The 17660-nt window shown below is 32.6% G+C and overlaps 1 protein-coding gene across 3 annotated transcripts in view; it reads right to left on the reverse strand.

The window, feature by feature from the left end:
* The window catches only part of LOC139840267 (uncharacterized), a 36636-nt gene extending 19238 nt beyond the window's left edge, over window positions 1–17398 (reverse strand). For 2 of the 3 annotated variants that reach the window (XM_071830524.1, XM_071830522.1), the window contains exons 1-2: window positions 16731–17392; window positions 16584–16650 (exon numbers count right to left, since the gene is read on the reverse strand). In XM_071830524.1, coding sequence (XP_071686625.1) covers window positions 16584–16650; window positions 16731–16929 — 266 coding nt within the window. In that variant the 5' untranslated portion in view covers window positions 16930–17392. Of the gene's footprint in view, window positions 1–16583; window positions 16651–16730 lie in introns of all 3 variants that reach the window. The other variant, XM_071830523.1, reaches the window with a different exon arrangement.
* Window positions 17399–17660: the final 262 nt, after the last annotated feature.

Genomic DNA, 17660 nt, shown 5'->3' on the forward strand with positions numbered 1-17660 from the left:
AAAGTTGGGTGAGCTGTAAAAACAAACTCCGCGACTCGCGGAGTTTGAAGAAGGAAAATGCCGCGAGTCGCGGAGTTCACCTTGACTCAATTCCCTATAAAAGCCAACGCAGTTCGACGAAAAATATATCCTAAAATCTCTCTTTCTCTATATGTAAACGTAATATATATATATATATATATATATATATATATATATATATATATTTTTTAATTTTAATTTTAATTTTAATTCTAATAATAAGGGTATGTTAGCGAATGTTGTAAGGGTGTAAGTCGAAATTCTGTCCGTGTAACGCTACGCTATTTTTAATCATTGTAAGTTATGTTCAACCTTTTTACATTAATGTCTCGTAGCTAAGTTATTATTATGCTTATTTAATCCGAAGTAATCATGATGTTGGGCTAATTACTAAAATTGGGTAATTGGGCTTTGTACCATAATTGGGGTTTGGACAAAAGAACGACACTTGTGGAAATTAGACTATGGGCTATTAATGGGCTTTATATTTGTTTAACTAAATGATAGTTTGTTAATTTTAATATAAAGATTTACAATTGGACGTCCCTATAAATAACCATATACACTCGATCGGATACGATGGGCGGGGTATTTATATGTACGAATAATCGTTCATTTAACCGGACACGGGAATGGATTAATAATCACTAGAATTATTAAAACAGGGGTGAAATTATGTACAAGGACACTTGGCATAATTGTTAACAAAGTATTAAAACCTTGGGTTACACGCAGTCGATAACCTGGTGTAATTATTAAACAAAGTATTAAAATCTTGTTACAGTTTAAGTCCCCAATTAGTTGGAATATTTAACTTCGGGTATAAGGATAATTTGACGAGGATACTCGCACTTTATATTTATGACTGATGGACTGTTATGGACAAAAACCAGACGGACATATTAAATAATCCAGGACAAAGGAAAATTAACCCATGGGCATAAAACTAAAATCAACACGTCAAACATCATGATTATGGAAGTTTAAATAAGCATAATTCTTTTATCTCATATTTAATTTCCTTTATTTTATATTTAATTGCACTTCTAATTATCGCACTTTTATTGTTATTGTATTTAATTGCACTTTTAATTATCGTACTTTTTAATTATCGCAAGTTTATTTTATCGCACTTTTATTTATTGCACTTTCATTATCGTTATTTACTTTACGCTTTAAATTAAGTCTTTTATTTTACATTTGGTTTTAACTGCGACTAAAGTTCTAAAATCGACAAACCGGTCATTAAACGGTAAAAACCTCCCTTTATAATAATAATATTACTTTTATTTATATATTTGTATTTTTATAAAATTAAACTCATATAGCGTTAAGCTTTGTGAAAAAGATTCCCTGTGGAACGAACCGGACTTACTAAAAACTACACTACTGTACAATTAGGTACACTGCCTATAAGTGTTGTAGCAAGGTTTAAGTATATCCATTCTATAAATAAATAAATATCTTGTGTAAAATTGTAGCATATTTAATAGTATTTCGTTGTAAAAATAAAGCTATTTTATATACACCTCGCATAACATCAAGTATTTTTGGTGCCGCTGCCGAGGAACATCTAGCTTAAACGTCGGAAGCGCAACGCTAATATAATATAAAAAAAATTTATTTTTAGTTTACTTTTATAAAAAAAACGCTTTTGTAAAAATACGTTTTAAATATTCGAAAACATAAAAAGAAAACAAAAATATAAATATTTTTAAGAGATTGTTAAATATTTAAGTTTTATAAAGTTTCTTTATTTTTATTTTATAAAAATATAAGTTTTATATAAATATTTTGTTTTTATTTAAAACATAAAATCAAAAACCGAAAAAAATATATATATAAATCTAGTTTTAAGATTTTTATTTATAAAATTATAAAGTATTTCTATTTTTATTTTAGTTTTTAAATATAAGTTTTTATTATATAAATATTTTTATTAAAACAGAAAATATAAAACATAAAAAAAAAAACAAAAACGCGTCGAATTTAAATCAGCCTGTCATCTGAAATTTGGAACCCCGCGACTCGCGGAGTTTTTCAGCTTCGGGAACCGCAACTCACGGAGCATCCCTGACACAGGTGACCAGAAACCCTAACTGCATCATTACGGTGTAATTATTATTATTATTATTTTAATTAAAACCCTAATTAGTTTTTTAGTTTTTAATTACTTAATTTAAGTTATTATTATTTTGTATATTTAGTTTAATTAATTTAAATAAATTATAAAATTAACACTTTTATAAAATAAATAATATAAAAATAATATTTTTATAAAAATTGTACTTTTTGCAACTTTTAGTATATTTTTATATTTTGTCCCTTTTTATTTGTTTTTAGCGTAACTTTTGTATTTTCCGCTCATATTTAATTTTAATCCATAGTTTTTGCCATAGTTATTTTTTATTTCTAGATTTTTAGGCTTTGCCGTAAAATCCCTTAAGTGCTTTTTCTTTAGACTAAGATTTAGGTGCTTTAGAATTTTGCGACGCCGTTTTTATATTTTAGTACCTTTTTAAGTTATTTCCACTTGGGATATAGTTTTACTTGTAAGTTTTAATATTTTTAGACGCCTTTTACCTATGTATCAATTATCATTTCAATTAGTAATCTCAATTTGTGATTATAATTTTAAGTTAGTGATAGTAATAAGGTTAGGTTAGTCGAGTGTTTTTAAGTTTTATAGTCATTCTCTTTTTCTTTCTTATTTTTCGACGCCTTTTATTTTTCAATCTTTTCTTTTTCTTTCTTATTTTTCGACGCGCTCTTTTTCTTTCTTATTTCTCGCCATCCTAGTTTTTAGGACATAGATTTTTATTCTACTTCTTATCTAAATTTCTTAAAATTACGAAAATTTATTTTAAGTGGTTAAATTGATAGACATCAAAATTTTCAGGTTCGTAGTAATAGTTGGATTTGTACGTGGACCGGGTTATTGGAGCCAAACAGTCCTCAATTATATTGAGACCAAACGAATCCTGCCCATCTGCTGCATCTTTTAGCTATTCGAAACGTGGGCAAAATAAGAAAAGTCTATTAATTGGATAACTTATATAATTCTTATTTCCTTTTAAAAACTAATAGGATATTCAGTGAATGCACCGAGCAAGACGTTCACCACCTTTTGTACGTTCACCACCTTTAACTAGATCAAGACATCTAGCTAATATTACCACCGTTGATTTTTCTTTAGAATCGTCATCCAGTCGACCAAGTACTCCAATTCAAATTTCCGATAATCCATTTTTTGAAGCCGACCTCACAATTGAGAATCCGGAGAATATTCAGGGACAATTCATAGATCCTGAACCATTAAATTTTCCTCCGGAACCACCAATCATTCAAACAGAGATTGTTGAGGAACGAACCATTAAATCAGAATCCTCTAGTGATTCAGATTCAACAAATTCAATTATGGAAGTAACAGAACCTTTAAGTATGGAAGATCGAATGAGAGCTAAACGCACTGGCCAAGGTCACGCAATTACTCATCCAGACATTAATGCGCCAGATTATGAAATCAAAGGACAAATTCTACATATGGTGACTAATCAATGCCAATTTAGTGGTGCGCCGAAGGATGATCCAAACGAACATCTTCGTACCTTTAATAGGATCTGCACACTATTTAAAATAAGAGAAGTTGAGGATGAACAGATATATCTCATGTTATTTCCCTGGACTTTAAAGGGAGAAGCCAAAGATTGGTTGGAATCATTACCTGAAGGGGCGATTGATACATGGTACATTTTAGTTGAAAAATTTCTTAAACAATTCTTTCCGGCATCTAAAGCCGTAAGACTTCAAGGAGAAATTGTTACGTTCACACAGAAACCGAATGAAACTCTATATGAGGCATGGAATAGATTTGGAAAGTTATTAAGAGGATGTCCGCAACATGATTTAGACACCTGTCAAATAGTACAAATATTCTACCAAGGATGCGACATCACTACAAGGAAAGACATCGATATAGCAGCTGGTTTCTATTATGAAGAAAACCGAAACTGATGCTTATAAAATTATTGATAACACTGCTTCCCACTCACATGAGTGGCACCAAGAAAAAGATATCGTTAGATCATCTAAAGCAGCTAGAGCCGATTCTAGCCATGACTTAGATTCCATTTCTGCAAAGATAGATGCTGTCGAGAGACGAATGGAAAAGATGACTAAAGATATCCACTCAATACGAATTAGTTGTGAGCAGTGTGGAGGACCACATTTGACAAAAGATTGTCTCAGTATTGAACTAACAATGGAACAAAGAGAGAATGTTTCATATCTAAACCAAAGCCTGAAAATAATTATCAGAATAATTATCAACCGCCAAGACCGATTTACAATCAAAACCAGAATTATAATCGAAATATTCCATACAACAACCAACAAGGTCCTAGCAATCAACAAGTATCCAATAATACTTACAACCAGCAAAGACCTAATTTTCAAAACAAACCACCACAACCCGATGATAAAAAGCCGAATTTAGAAGATATGATGACAAAGCTAGTTGAAACTCAAACGCAGTTTTTCACATCTCAGAAACAAACTAATGAACAAAATGCTCAAGCATTTAGAAATCAAAAAGCTTCTATTCAAAACTTGGAACAAGAAGTAAGTAACCTAGCAAGGTTAATAGGTGAAAGAAAACCGGGAAGTCTACCTAGTGATACAAATGCTAACCCCCGGAATGAAACAGCTAAAGCCATTACCACAAGAAGTGGTACAACACTTAAATCACCTGAAAAACCTGAAACTTCTGATGAAACTATTCCTACTCCACAAGAACCACAACCTGATCAAGATAAGGAAAAAGAACCGGTAGTTGAAAAGGTTAATGAAGATAACACAGTTAAGGCTAAACCTTATGTTAAACCATACCAACCACCACTTCCTTACCCGAGTAAAATGAAAAAAGAGAAACTTGAAGCCGAGCAATCCAAATTCTTGGATATGTTTAAACAGATAAATATAAATCTACCTTTCATTGATGTAATTTTAGGAATGCCTAGATATGCTAAATTTCTGAAAGATCTAATCTCGAATAGAAAGAAAATGGAAGAACTCTCGGTTGTTACTATGAATGCTAATTGTTCTGCAGTGCTGTTGAATAAGATACCAGAAAAACTATCTGATCCAGGAAGTTTCACAATTCCATGTTTTCTGGGTAGTCTTAGTTCAATAGAAGCATTGGCAGACTTAGGTGCTAGTATAAATCTAATGCCGTATTCACTATACGCTAAACTAGACCTTGGAGAATTGATACCAACACGAATAAGTATACAACTAGCAGATCGATCAATAAAATATCCTAGAGGGATAATGGAGAACATGCTAGTTAAAGTTGGTACTTTAGTATTTCCAGTAGATTTTGTTGTTCTGGACATGAAAGAAGATTCTCAAGTTCCTCTTATATTAGGAAGACCATTCTTAAACACGGCTAAAGCAATGATAGACGTGTTTGGTAAGAAATTGACCCTAAGTATAGAGGACGAGAGTGTTACCTTTTCATTTGATAGAGCAATGCAATAACCGCAATCTGCAGATGATACCTGTTATTATATTCAAACTATAGATTCACATGCAGAATTGTTAGAAGAATTCCCAGAATTACAAGGAACGGGAGAATGTTCTTTAGGAGAAGGAACTGAACCAATTGATGAAGCTGAAATGTTAGCTACACTAATAGCTAATAGATATTGACCAACAACAGAAGAAATTCAAATGCTAAAATAAGAAGACAGATATCGATATAAATCATCGATAGAAGAACCTCCAACATTAGAGTTAAAGCCACTTCCAAACCATTTGGAATACGCTTATTTACATGGTGAATCTGAATTACCTGTAATAATATCGTCTTCTCTTACTGAAAATGAAAAATCACAACTCATTTCTGTGTTGAAAGCTCATAAACCAGCTATTGCATGGAAGATTCATGATATTAAAGGAATAAGTCCTTCGTATTGCACACATAAAATCCTTATAGAAGAAGGTCATAAAACGTATGTGCAACGCCAACGAAGACTAAATCCTAATATGCAAGATGTAGTTAAAAAAGAAATTATTAAACTGCTAGATGCAGGTTTAATTTATCCAATTTCTGATAGTCCATGGGTAAGCCCAGTTCAATGCGTGCCTAAGAAGGGTGGCATGACTGTCATCACAAATGAAAAAAATGAGCTTATTCCTACTAGGACTGTAACAGGATGGCGTGTATGTATTGATTATAGAAAATTAAATGACGCCACCAGAAAAGATCACTTTCCCTTACCTTTCATTGATCAAATGTTGGAAAGATTAGCCGGAAATAGTTAATATTGTTTTCTTGATGGTTTTTCCGGATATTTTCAAATTCCAATAGCACCCGAGGACCAAGAGAAAACCACATTCACGTGCCCTTATGGTACTTTTGCTTACAAACGCATGCCATTTGGACTTTGCAACGCCCCTGCAACCTTTCAAAGGTGCATGATGGCGATTTTTCACGACATGATAGAAGAATGCATGGAAGTTTTCATGGATGACTTTTCAGTCTTCGGTGATACATTCAAATCATGTCTAGCTAATCTTGAAAGAATGCTGATTAGATGCGAACAATCAAATCTAGTACTTAATTGGGAGAAATGCCATTTCATGGTTAAAGAAGGCATCGTTCTTGGTCATAAAATTTCAAATGAAGGAATTGAAGTGGAGAGAGCTAAAGTAGATGTAATTGCTAAACTTCCACATCCCACCAATGTTAGAGGAGTTAGGAGTTTTCTAGGGCATGCCAGTTTTTACCGACGTTTCATAAAAGATTTTTCTAAAATTGCCACTCCTATGAATAAACTCCTAGAAAAAGATGCTCCATTCATCTTTTCAGATGAATGCATCAAATCTTTTAATATTCTTAAAGAGAAACTCACTAATGCGCCGATCATGATAATACCAAATTGGAATCTACCATTTGAACTAATGTGCGATGCAAGTGATTTTGCAATGGGAGCCGTTTTAGGACAAAGGATTGAAAAATGATTTCAACCTATATATTATGCTAGTAAGACTTTACAAGGAGCACAAACAAATTACACAACTACTGAAAAAGAACTCCTTGCTATTGTCTTTGCTTTCGACAAATTTCGTTCATATCTCGTTCTAGCAAAAACGGTGGTCTATACCGACCATTCTGCTGTTAGATACTTATTTTCGAAACAAGATGCCAAACCAAGATTAATCCGTTGGATCTTACTCTTACAAGAGTTCGATATTGAAATCCGAGATAAAAGAGGAGCAGAAAATCTCGCCGCTGATCATCTTTCTCGTCTTGAAAATTCCCGAATTAGAAGTTCTAAATGAATCGGCCATACAAGGCAACTTTCCTGATGAATATCTATTGAAGATAGATTATAATGAAATACCATGGTTTGCAGACTATGCAAACTACTTAGTATGTGGATTCCTTGAAAAAGGATTATCGTACCAAAAACGAAAGAAATTCTTCAGTGATATAAAACACTATTTCTGGGAAGATCCACATCTGTTTAAAAGTTGTCCAGATGGAATAATACGCCGATGTGTATTTGGAGATGAAGCTAGTAAAATTTTAAACCATTGTCACACAGGACCAATAGGAGGGCATTATGGGCCTCAACTCACAGTAAGAAAAGTTTATGATGCTGGATTTTATTGGCCAACAATTTACAAAGACGCACACCTTCTTTGCAAATCCTGTGATGCTTGTCAAAGGGCCAAAAAAATAAGTCAACGTGATGAAATGCCACAAAATGTCATTCAAGTATGTGAAGTATTTGACATTTGGGGTATTGACTTTATGGGTCCATTTCCAAAATCTCATAATAATCTCTATATTCTCGTAGCCATTGATTATGTATCTAAATGGGCGGAAGCACAAGCTCTCCCAACTAACGATGCACGAGTTGTAGTCAATTTTTTAAAACGTCTTTTTGCAAGGTTTGGAACACAGAAAGCTTTAATAAGTGATCGGGGAACTCATTTCTGTAATAATCAACTTGAGAAAGTTCTTAAAAGATATGGAGTAACTCATAAAATCTCCACCGCATATCATCCACAAACAAGTGGACAAGTTGAAAATACCAACCGAGCTTTAAAACGTATTCTAGAAAAAACCGTAGGATCAAATCCGAAGGAATGGTCCATTAAGTTGGAGGATGCACTCTGAGCTTTTAGAACAGCCTACAAAACTCCAATTGGAACCACATCTTTCAGACTCGTTTACGGAAAAGCATGTCATCTTCCAGTAGAAATTGAACACAAAGCATTTTGGGCTTTGAAGACATGTAATCTTGATTTACATGAAGCCGGACGTCTACGATTAAGTCAATTAAACGAATTAGAAGAATTAAGACAAGAAGCATACGAAAATTCATTAATCTATAAGGAAAGAACGAAGAAATGGCATGATAAAAGAATCAGAAGTTCAAAAGAATTTAAAGAAGGAGACAGAGTTCTTCTTTTCAATTCACGATTCAAGCTATTTCCTGGAAAATTGAAATCAAGATGGTCTGGACCATTCATAGTCAAAAGAGTTTTCCCATACGGAACGATAGAATTAATAAATTCAAATGAGATTGAATTTAAGGTTAATGGTCACAGAGTTAAACATTACATAGATAGTCCGATGGAAGTCGACAACGAAGTTAATCACAATTTCGATACCACAGCTGATTAAGTGTGGGGAGAATCAAGTCTTTAAAGGATAATATGTATTTCTGTTAGAGTTAGATTGTCTGTTTTCGTGTAGTTCTCGAAAATGAAACCCGAATGGTCTATCCCTAGCAGACCCTAAAGAACTAGTCTTCTCCCCCCATTCTGAATTTTTTTTTTTTTAGGTTTTTACGAAATGAAGACTGCCTGTGAACTAAACCATGGTCTAATGCTACACGCTTTGATCACTAAACGTAATAATGACACACTTCCGAGTGATCTAGTATCAGTAATCAGAGAAAGATTGGACTGAGTAAGAAAAGAATCCAGATGCGAAGATAATAAGTTACAATTTGGTAAAGGAAAATCAAAATCCGCAGCGAAAAGAAGAGCACGACACCTTGAAAGATGTCACAAATGCGGAAAATGGTCACATGGAGGTAAATGTTCAAATAATCAAACCTATTCAAATACCGAATTTGTTACTTTATGCAGAGACGGACCGTTCATATGTTTAGAAGAAAAATCATTGAATGCTCGAGGTTACGCCTTTGTAGCTATGGAAAACCAATTAAACCGACTATCTTATGAGTGGGATAGATCATATAACTAAGAATACTATCTCACAGGTAGGTCTGTACAGTTTTTATTTTTATTTTTATTTTTATTTCTAACCTTTTGATAATAAACGCTAATTTGTTCGCTATAAAGTATTAAATTGGTATTGAATAAAATTAGGTTTGGCGACCGAAATTGTTGATATCATACAAAAATTTATTACATCACTGCGAAATTTAACGTTTATTCTTAAGGTATAAATATCTTTAATCAATCAACCCAAAATATTTCAAAAATTCGTCATAAGTTCAATTAGGTCATGGAACCGAAATTACTTTACCGAAAAGAGGGGCGTATATTTTTGATAATATTTGATTGATAAAAGTGGGATAAAAAGCCAAAAAAGATTTTTAATTTTATTTTTACCATGTTTTAAAATTAATATATAAAAATTAAAATAATATTGTAAACTTTTTAAATTAATATATTTAAAATTGTAAATATTTGAACAATTGATATTTTTAATATAAGTTTGTATGTATAAAAACAAAATTTAATATAAGTTTGGTGTGAATTTATAATATGAATTTTTAAATTAAGTTTGGTGTGAATTTTTAATTTTTAAAATATGAATTTTTAATTTTATGCATTTTTAATTCAAGTTTGGTGTGAATTTAAAAACAAAAAATTTACTTTATTTCGCTAAGTTAAAAATATGATCTTTAAAATTCGTCGTAAGTTGAAGACTAGGTCTTTGAACCGAAATTGCTTTACCCGAGAGAGAGACGAGAACTTTTATTATCATTATTTTTAATCTTATTGAATTAAAGTATGCCAAAAACATTAAAAAACCCAAAAATCTTAGCTTTTAAAACAATCTCTACAAAAAGACAAATTTTAAAATTTTGTCGAAGGACGGACTAGGACATCGATCCGAAACGACCTCGTCCTAAAACAAAGGAAAACAAAATTTTAAATTTAATTTATATTTGTTTTATAAGTTAAGGTTTATTTAAAAAAAAACAAAAAAACAAACACCGCGACTCGCGGTATTTGAAACCGCCAAACGCCGCGACTCGCGGAGGGTCCAAAATACAGAAAAAAAAGAAAAGGAACGAACAGATCAGTTCACACCACCACACCCCAAAATAACTGCGAAAAACACCCGAAAAACACACCACAAAATCGAATTTTTTCACCATTTTTCATCAAATCTTTCACAAAATCTTGTTGAGAAGGATGCTATCAAGGAATTACTCAAGGAAAATGGTAAATTTCTACACATAAACACCATTTAATCCGAAAATTGGTGTTCTTGAGCAATTTTTTCCCCAATTCGATTTTGATGCTTTTTAGTGTAATTATGCTTAAATTGCTTATGTATTATGCTTGTATAACCTAGATTGATGATATTTAACATGATTAGAAGCCTTAAACTTTAAATTTTGTGTAATCTAGAGTTTGTGTTCTTGAGCAATTTGGGGCTTTTTGATATAAACAGGTTATGGCCGATTTTTGTCATGAATTGTTGCTAAATTAAGTAGTGTAACATGTTTAGGTAGTTAAATGATCCAAACTTTGAGCCTAAACATGATTTTGAGAATTAAAGTGGACTTTTTCAAGTCTAAAATTCATGAATTTGATTTTTGAGAGATAATGCCATTTGAAACTTGTTTAAATGCTAGTAATGATTATTTTGACATGTTATTTGAGTTGAATGCTTATGAACTTGGTGAACATTTTCGTATATGCTTATTTGAAAAAGTGTAGATTTGATAAAAATATGAAAATGAGCATAAGTTTGATATAAATTGAACATGTCATTGTAATTATTTTGATTAATGATTTTGCTGACACTAATGCATATTTGGATGCACAAAAATTGTGTTTGATGTGTTTTGCAGACTGAAAGGGGTGAATCTTCATCCCAAGCTCGCAATGCTCCTGCTGAGAATGCGGAACAACAAGAGGTGGATAACTACTACAAACAAGATATACCTCATCCAGTTATGACATTTTCAGATATGCACTTGGAAAAGTTGCACCCGAACTTGAGATTTGACAGACGTTGGATAGATTATCCAAAATACCAAAGGGGCTTGCATACTCTTCATTCTAAAGCTGTTGAAGTACCTAGGGTAATAGAATGGGAACCATTAGAAGTCGTAGAATTGGCCGGGCTAATTAGGGAATTACTTGCACAGAGGTATGATAATTCTATTTTTAACGATTGGGTACGTTTATTCAACATGCGTAGACCTGTATATAAAGTATGGTGTGAAGAATTATTGTGTAGTATAGAGATAAATGATCGGGTAGCTACTTTAACCGATCAATCTTTTATTAGATTTTTGTTAGGAGGTTCGATGCGCCATATGTCTTTACTAGACATGGCTCAGGCCTTACGTATATATACACCTGAGGTGCTAGCATCTGCCGATTGTCGATGGTTGATATTAAATGGTAGAAAGATTGATGAAAATTTTGATACACATGGTGTATGGAGTCAAATGACTAGCCATCACCGATTTAAAGGGGGAAATTACTCTTATTTGGATATAGATAGAGCTGAGTTAAGAGTAATTCATAGGTTTTTAGCCAATTCGATTACACAAAGAGGTAAGAATAAGGAAAAGGTAAATGAACAGGATTTGTTTTACCACATGTGTATTCGAGACCCACAAAGCGCTGTAAGTATACCGTATTGTGTGGGTTATTATTTATCAGCTATGGTTAGGGGGATGAGACCGCACAGTATAATAGGAGGTGGTATATTTATTACACTAATTGCTGAGTATCTCAATGTGGATATAAGTCGGGGGGATTATTAGTCGAAGAACCAGAACCCCGCGATACAATAGGTTTAAATGTATACCATGGTGCGAAGGTTTTGAAAAGGCGAAATAACGCCGCAGTAGCATACCATGGAAGACATCCACAGGCTGAGAGAAATCAACAGCAAGTTAATGTGGGAGAGGGAAATGAAATGACAGAAATGCAAAGGTTTATAGCTTCACAAGAGTACGAAAATGCTAGACATCGAGCATTTGAAGATTGGCAAGTTCATCAAAACCAAATCATAGCTTATTGCCAACATATAGGTAGAAACTATATTCCTACTCCAACGCCCATATTTCCTCCCTGGTCTATAGAGATGCAACCACTGTATCCTACGTATAACCCTGCCGAATCATTCTATAACATATACGGTTATGCATTGAACCCCTACTGGTATCAGTATCATCCCTAGTGTACTTAGTTTTATTTATTTTATTATTTGTAATGTTGATACATTTAATACTTATGTTGGATTTGTATTAGTTTTTATAATTTTCTAACTTTTATTATTAGATTTTAATAATTTTTGAATGTGGGGTAATATACCAATCTTCAAAAATATGTACATATATTTGCAGTTTATCTTATGTACACAACAGGGTAAAACAACGCATTTTCAAATACTGGTATTAAGTTCAGCAAAAGCAACTAATTTTGACGACAAGATGCAAAATAAATGTGATATAACAACAAGACGGAATGAACAAATGATATGCACCATTTATCATTCAGAAAAAAAAACAACAATATGTTTGGTAACTTTGGTAAAATTTAATCATTTCTACGCTAATCGCCCTCAATAATTTAAATTGTTACTGATTTCTTGCAAATGAGGGCATTGCAAGATCTTAAGTGTGAGAAGGGGTTAAATTCTTTCGGATTTTTAAAATTTTTACTTTAAACACTTGGTTACCATTAAAAATACTAGTAAAACAGTACTTGTATTAGAATCTAGTGCTCTCTGATAATAAAGAACGGCCCTAGTCTTATATACTGACTACCCAATTCTAGTAAAATTTTTCAAAATTTTCAATTAAATGAATTCAAAATTATGTTTATACATATTTATGAACGATGAAAACTAGGTGTTAATACCAAAATTATTGTTACCTTGGAAAGGACATAAATTGAGAAACAAACCAAAATCTTAGAATTCATTTAAGAATGGAATAGAGGAGAACAAAAAGGAAAATAAAAGCCAAGTGTGGGAAATTTTCACCAAGTTATTCAAAATATATATCACATATTTTTGTACAAATAATTGAAAATACTTTTGTTTTGGACGATAATTAACTGTTTTACCCGATGAAAGAAAAGAAAAGATGGATCTACACGTTGAATCAATTCCATCATTAAAAGGAAGTAAAGTCTTCCGAAAAAGACACGCACTTCTTGATTTAGGTCAAGAAGTTGTCGTCCAGACCAGCTGTAGGTTGACGAAAAATCTTGAAAAGTCATCTCTAAAATCAGCAGGAAATCCACGGACCTCGGCATCAAACAGGGTCGCCAAGTGTTCAGATTTATCCTAACCATGAGAAGGATTTATCTCGTATAATGGGGGGCACCGTGCAAATTAGCTTGATAAGACTAATGAATCAGATCCCCAGAAAGGATAATCTCCTTAAAGATTAAAAATCAGCTTTTAAGACTGATATTACTCAATCCTTGAGATTGACCTTAAAGATTGAGAATTCAAACTCATGGAATTCAATGATATCTAAACTCGAGCTTGAACGAGAAAATATTTTGATAAAATTACAAACCGATTTGTTTTCTGAAAACCCTATTTTCAATGCGTTCATTACCATTGAACGTAAAATCCTAAGAATTCACCTGGAATTCATTAGGTCACCTGAACCAAATCGGGTGTCAACCGCAAGAACGGTGGTTGCATGGCATGGTTAAAGACAGGACCTTGTGCCAGACCGAAAAATTATAAGGGTGAGCTTTACTATTGCTCCTACAAAGGATTGTAATTGCGTCCGACACGTTATAGACCATAATTAAAAGCATGTCAGGGGACATTGCCTTAACAGTTGCTTGTTCAACGCTTTCCTTTACAATCGGACGGTAGTTTATCGAAAGGTAATATTCGGAGCAAGTATACTGGATGTGTTGCTTTCCTAATACAAGGTTGGCAAGTGGGTGACACAAAACCATAAGTTTTGAGCTAAAATTTTCAAATCTGAAACCCACAAAACCCACAAAAATATTTTGCAAACACCGGTGAAGGGTTATTCCGGAAAACTTATCTAGGGTAAAAGCTAGATTGAATTTTCAAAAGATCAAATGTTTTCATAAAGATCCAATTTCCTTAAAGGATCTAAATTTTTATAGTCATGTGGGACTGTAAACCATATCGTTACTACCATTGTTTATACCGCCGTATAGAAATCACTGATGTACAAAGTGTGAAGAATAAAGAAGTGATTCTAGTATTTCAAGACTATATTGCTTGAGGACAAGCAACGCTCAAGTGTGGAAATATTTGATAATGCTAAAAACGAACATATATTTCATAGCATTATTCCTCAAGAAAGACAAGCTTTTAGTTGCAATTGTTCTATTTACAAGTGATATTCGTTTAAATAATAAAAGGTGAAGACAAAAGACAGATTCGACGAATTGATGATGTAAAGGCCCAAAAAGCTCAAAAGTACAAAATACAATCAAAGTGGTTCCAATTATTGATAAGAAACGTCTCAAAATTACAAGAGTACAAGATTCAAAACGCAAAGTACGAGATATTAAATTGTACGAAAGGATGTTCGAAAATCCGGGACGGGGACCAGAGTCAACTCTCAACGCTCGACGCAACGGACTAAAAATTACAAGTTAACTATGTATATAAATATAATATAATATATAATATATAATTAATTCTTAAAATTAATATATATATTATAATATATTTATAATTCGTCAGCAAACAAAGAGCCAAAGTTGGGTGAGCTGTAAAAACAAACTCCGCGACTCGCGGAGTTTGAAGAAGGAAAATGCCGCGATTCGCGGAGTTCACTGGACTCAATTCCCTATAAAAGCCAACGCAGTTCAACGAAAAATATATCCTAAAATCTCTCTTTCTCTATATGTAAACGTAATATATATATATATATATATTTTAATTTTAATTTTAATTTTAATTTTAATTCTAATTCTAATTCTAATAATAAGGGTATGTTAGCGAATGTTGTAAGGGTGTAAGTCGAAATTCTGTTCGTGTAACGCTACGCTATTTTTAATCATTGTAAGTTATGTTCAACCTTTTTACATTAATGTCTCGTAGCTAAGTTATTATTATGCTTATTTAATCCGAAGTAATCATGATGTTGGGCTAATTACTAAAATTGAGTAATTGGGCTTTGTACCATAATTGGGGTTTGGACAAAAGAACGACACTTGTGGAAATTAGACTATGGGCTATTAATGGGCTTTATATTTGTTTAACTAAATGATAGTTTGTTAATTTTAATATAAAGATTTACAATTGGTCGTCCCTATAAATAACCATATACACTCGATCGGATACGATGGGCGGGGTATTTATATGTACGAATAATCGTTCATTTAACCGGACACGGGAATGGATTAATAGTCACTAGAATTATTAAAACAGGGGTGAAATTATGTACAAGGACACTTGGCATAATTGTTAACAAAGTATTAAAACCTTGGGTTACACGCAGTCGATAACCTGGTGTAATTATTAAACAAAGTATTAAAATCTTGTTACAGTTTAAGTCCCCAATTAGTTGGAATATTTAACTTCGGGTATAAGGATAATTTGACGAGGATACTCGCACTTTATATTTATGACTGATGGACTGTTATGGACAAAAACCAGACGGACATATTAAATAATCCAGGACAAAGGACAATTAACCCATGGGCATAAAACTAAAATCAACACGTCAAACATCATGATTACGGAAGTTTAAATAAGCATAATTCTTTTATCTCATATTTAATTTCCTTTATTTTATATTTAATTGCACTTCTAATTATCGCACTTTTATTGTTATTTTATTTAATTGCACTTTTAATTATCATACTTTTTAATTATCGCAAGTTTATTTTATCGCACTTTTATTTATTGCACTTTCATTATCGTTATTTACTTTACGCTTTAAATTAAGTCTTTTATTTTACATTTGGTTTTAACTGCGACTAAAGTTTTAAAATCGACAAACCGGTCATTAAACGGTAAAAATCCCCCTTTATAATAATAATATTACTTTTATTTATATATTTGTATTTTTATAAAATTAAACTAATATAGCGTTAAGCTTTGTGAAAAAGATTCCCTGTGGAACGAACCGGACTTACTAAAAACTACACTACTGTACGATTAGGTACACTGCCTATAAGTGTTGTAGCAAGGTTTAAGTATATCCATTCTATAAATAAATAAATATCTTGTGTAAAATTGTAGCATATTTAATAGTATTTCGTTGTAAAAATAAAGCTATTTTATATACACCTCGCATAACATCAGTGGCGCAACTCCCCGTTGTACAAACATGACAGGCAATTGTACAGCAGGCCTAGAATTAACAGCAGCTACACAAACACGATTATAGAAAAATAATCATCAGAACACCAAAGTAGCAATAAAAAAGGAAAATTAACAAAATTCTCACCATTAACATAAGCAACATAATTAGGATCCAGAGGAGCCGAGGTCGACGAATTATTGTTACAACGACACAAGGCGGCTCGTTTAACAACCTGCCCGGAGGAAACAACAGACCCTACAGGCCATTGACTTGACAAAGGAACATAATCATCAAGCGCATGTGCCTTACCGTTATCTTTCTTTCTTTTTCTCAAGGGTCTCATTATGAAAATCAGCAAAATAATTTACGAAGACAAAAAAATACAGCTTTAAAAGGATGAAATAATCGATCAATAAAAGGCAGCCCATAGCATCCATAAGAGAGGGCAACAAACAGCCATTAAAGATACTGAATAACATCAATGGAAAACAGTAAAAAATCGTACCTGAGTTGCAGATAAAGCGGGATATACGAAAGCTACATGAAAACAATAGAACATCATACCAAAATAAAAAAAAATAAAAAAAAAACCTAATCTATGTACCAGTAAATTAAGTACGGGATTCTGTATATACAGCAAACAAATTGCATTAGAAAGCATATGAATAGAGCAATTTGAAGTACCTGTAAAAACTGTAGGGAAGAAGAAATTGAAAGAGAGCAAGAAAGGTGATTGTTGTGGCGCGAAAAAAAAAGAATTAAGAACAGGGATGATTAAAACCCGAGAGACGATAGATAAGTGTAAACGTGGATACTGGAGAGAATGCGTTGATGACGTCCAATCACCCTTTACAGCATGACAAAGATTAAGTAAAAACTCTGTTTTTTTTTCAATTCGCCATTAAACAGGGGGAAAAAAATACGCTGTGTTATTTAACCCTTTTCGTAATAAACAGCAGCCGAAAAAAAAAAAACCTTGAACAGTGTTCGGCCCAATAGAAAATCTGTATTAACTGAGTGGCCCAATGGGAAGAAAACTTAGTCGGGGGTAATTTGAGATAGGGTAATAATCCG

Source organism: Rutidosis leptorrhynchoides, chromosome 4 (assembly GCF_046630445.1).
Source record: "Rutidosis leptorrhynchoides isolate AG116_Rl617_1_P2 chromosome 4, CSIRO_AGI_Rlap_v1, whole genome shotgun sequence".
Taxonomy (NCBI): domain Eukaryota; kingdom Viridiplantae; phylum Streptophyta; class Magnoliopsida; order Asterales; family Asteraceae; genus Rutidosis; species Rutidosis leptorrhynchoides.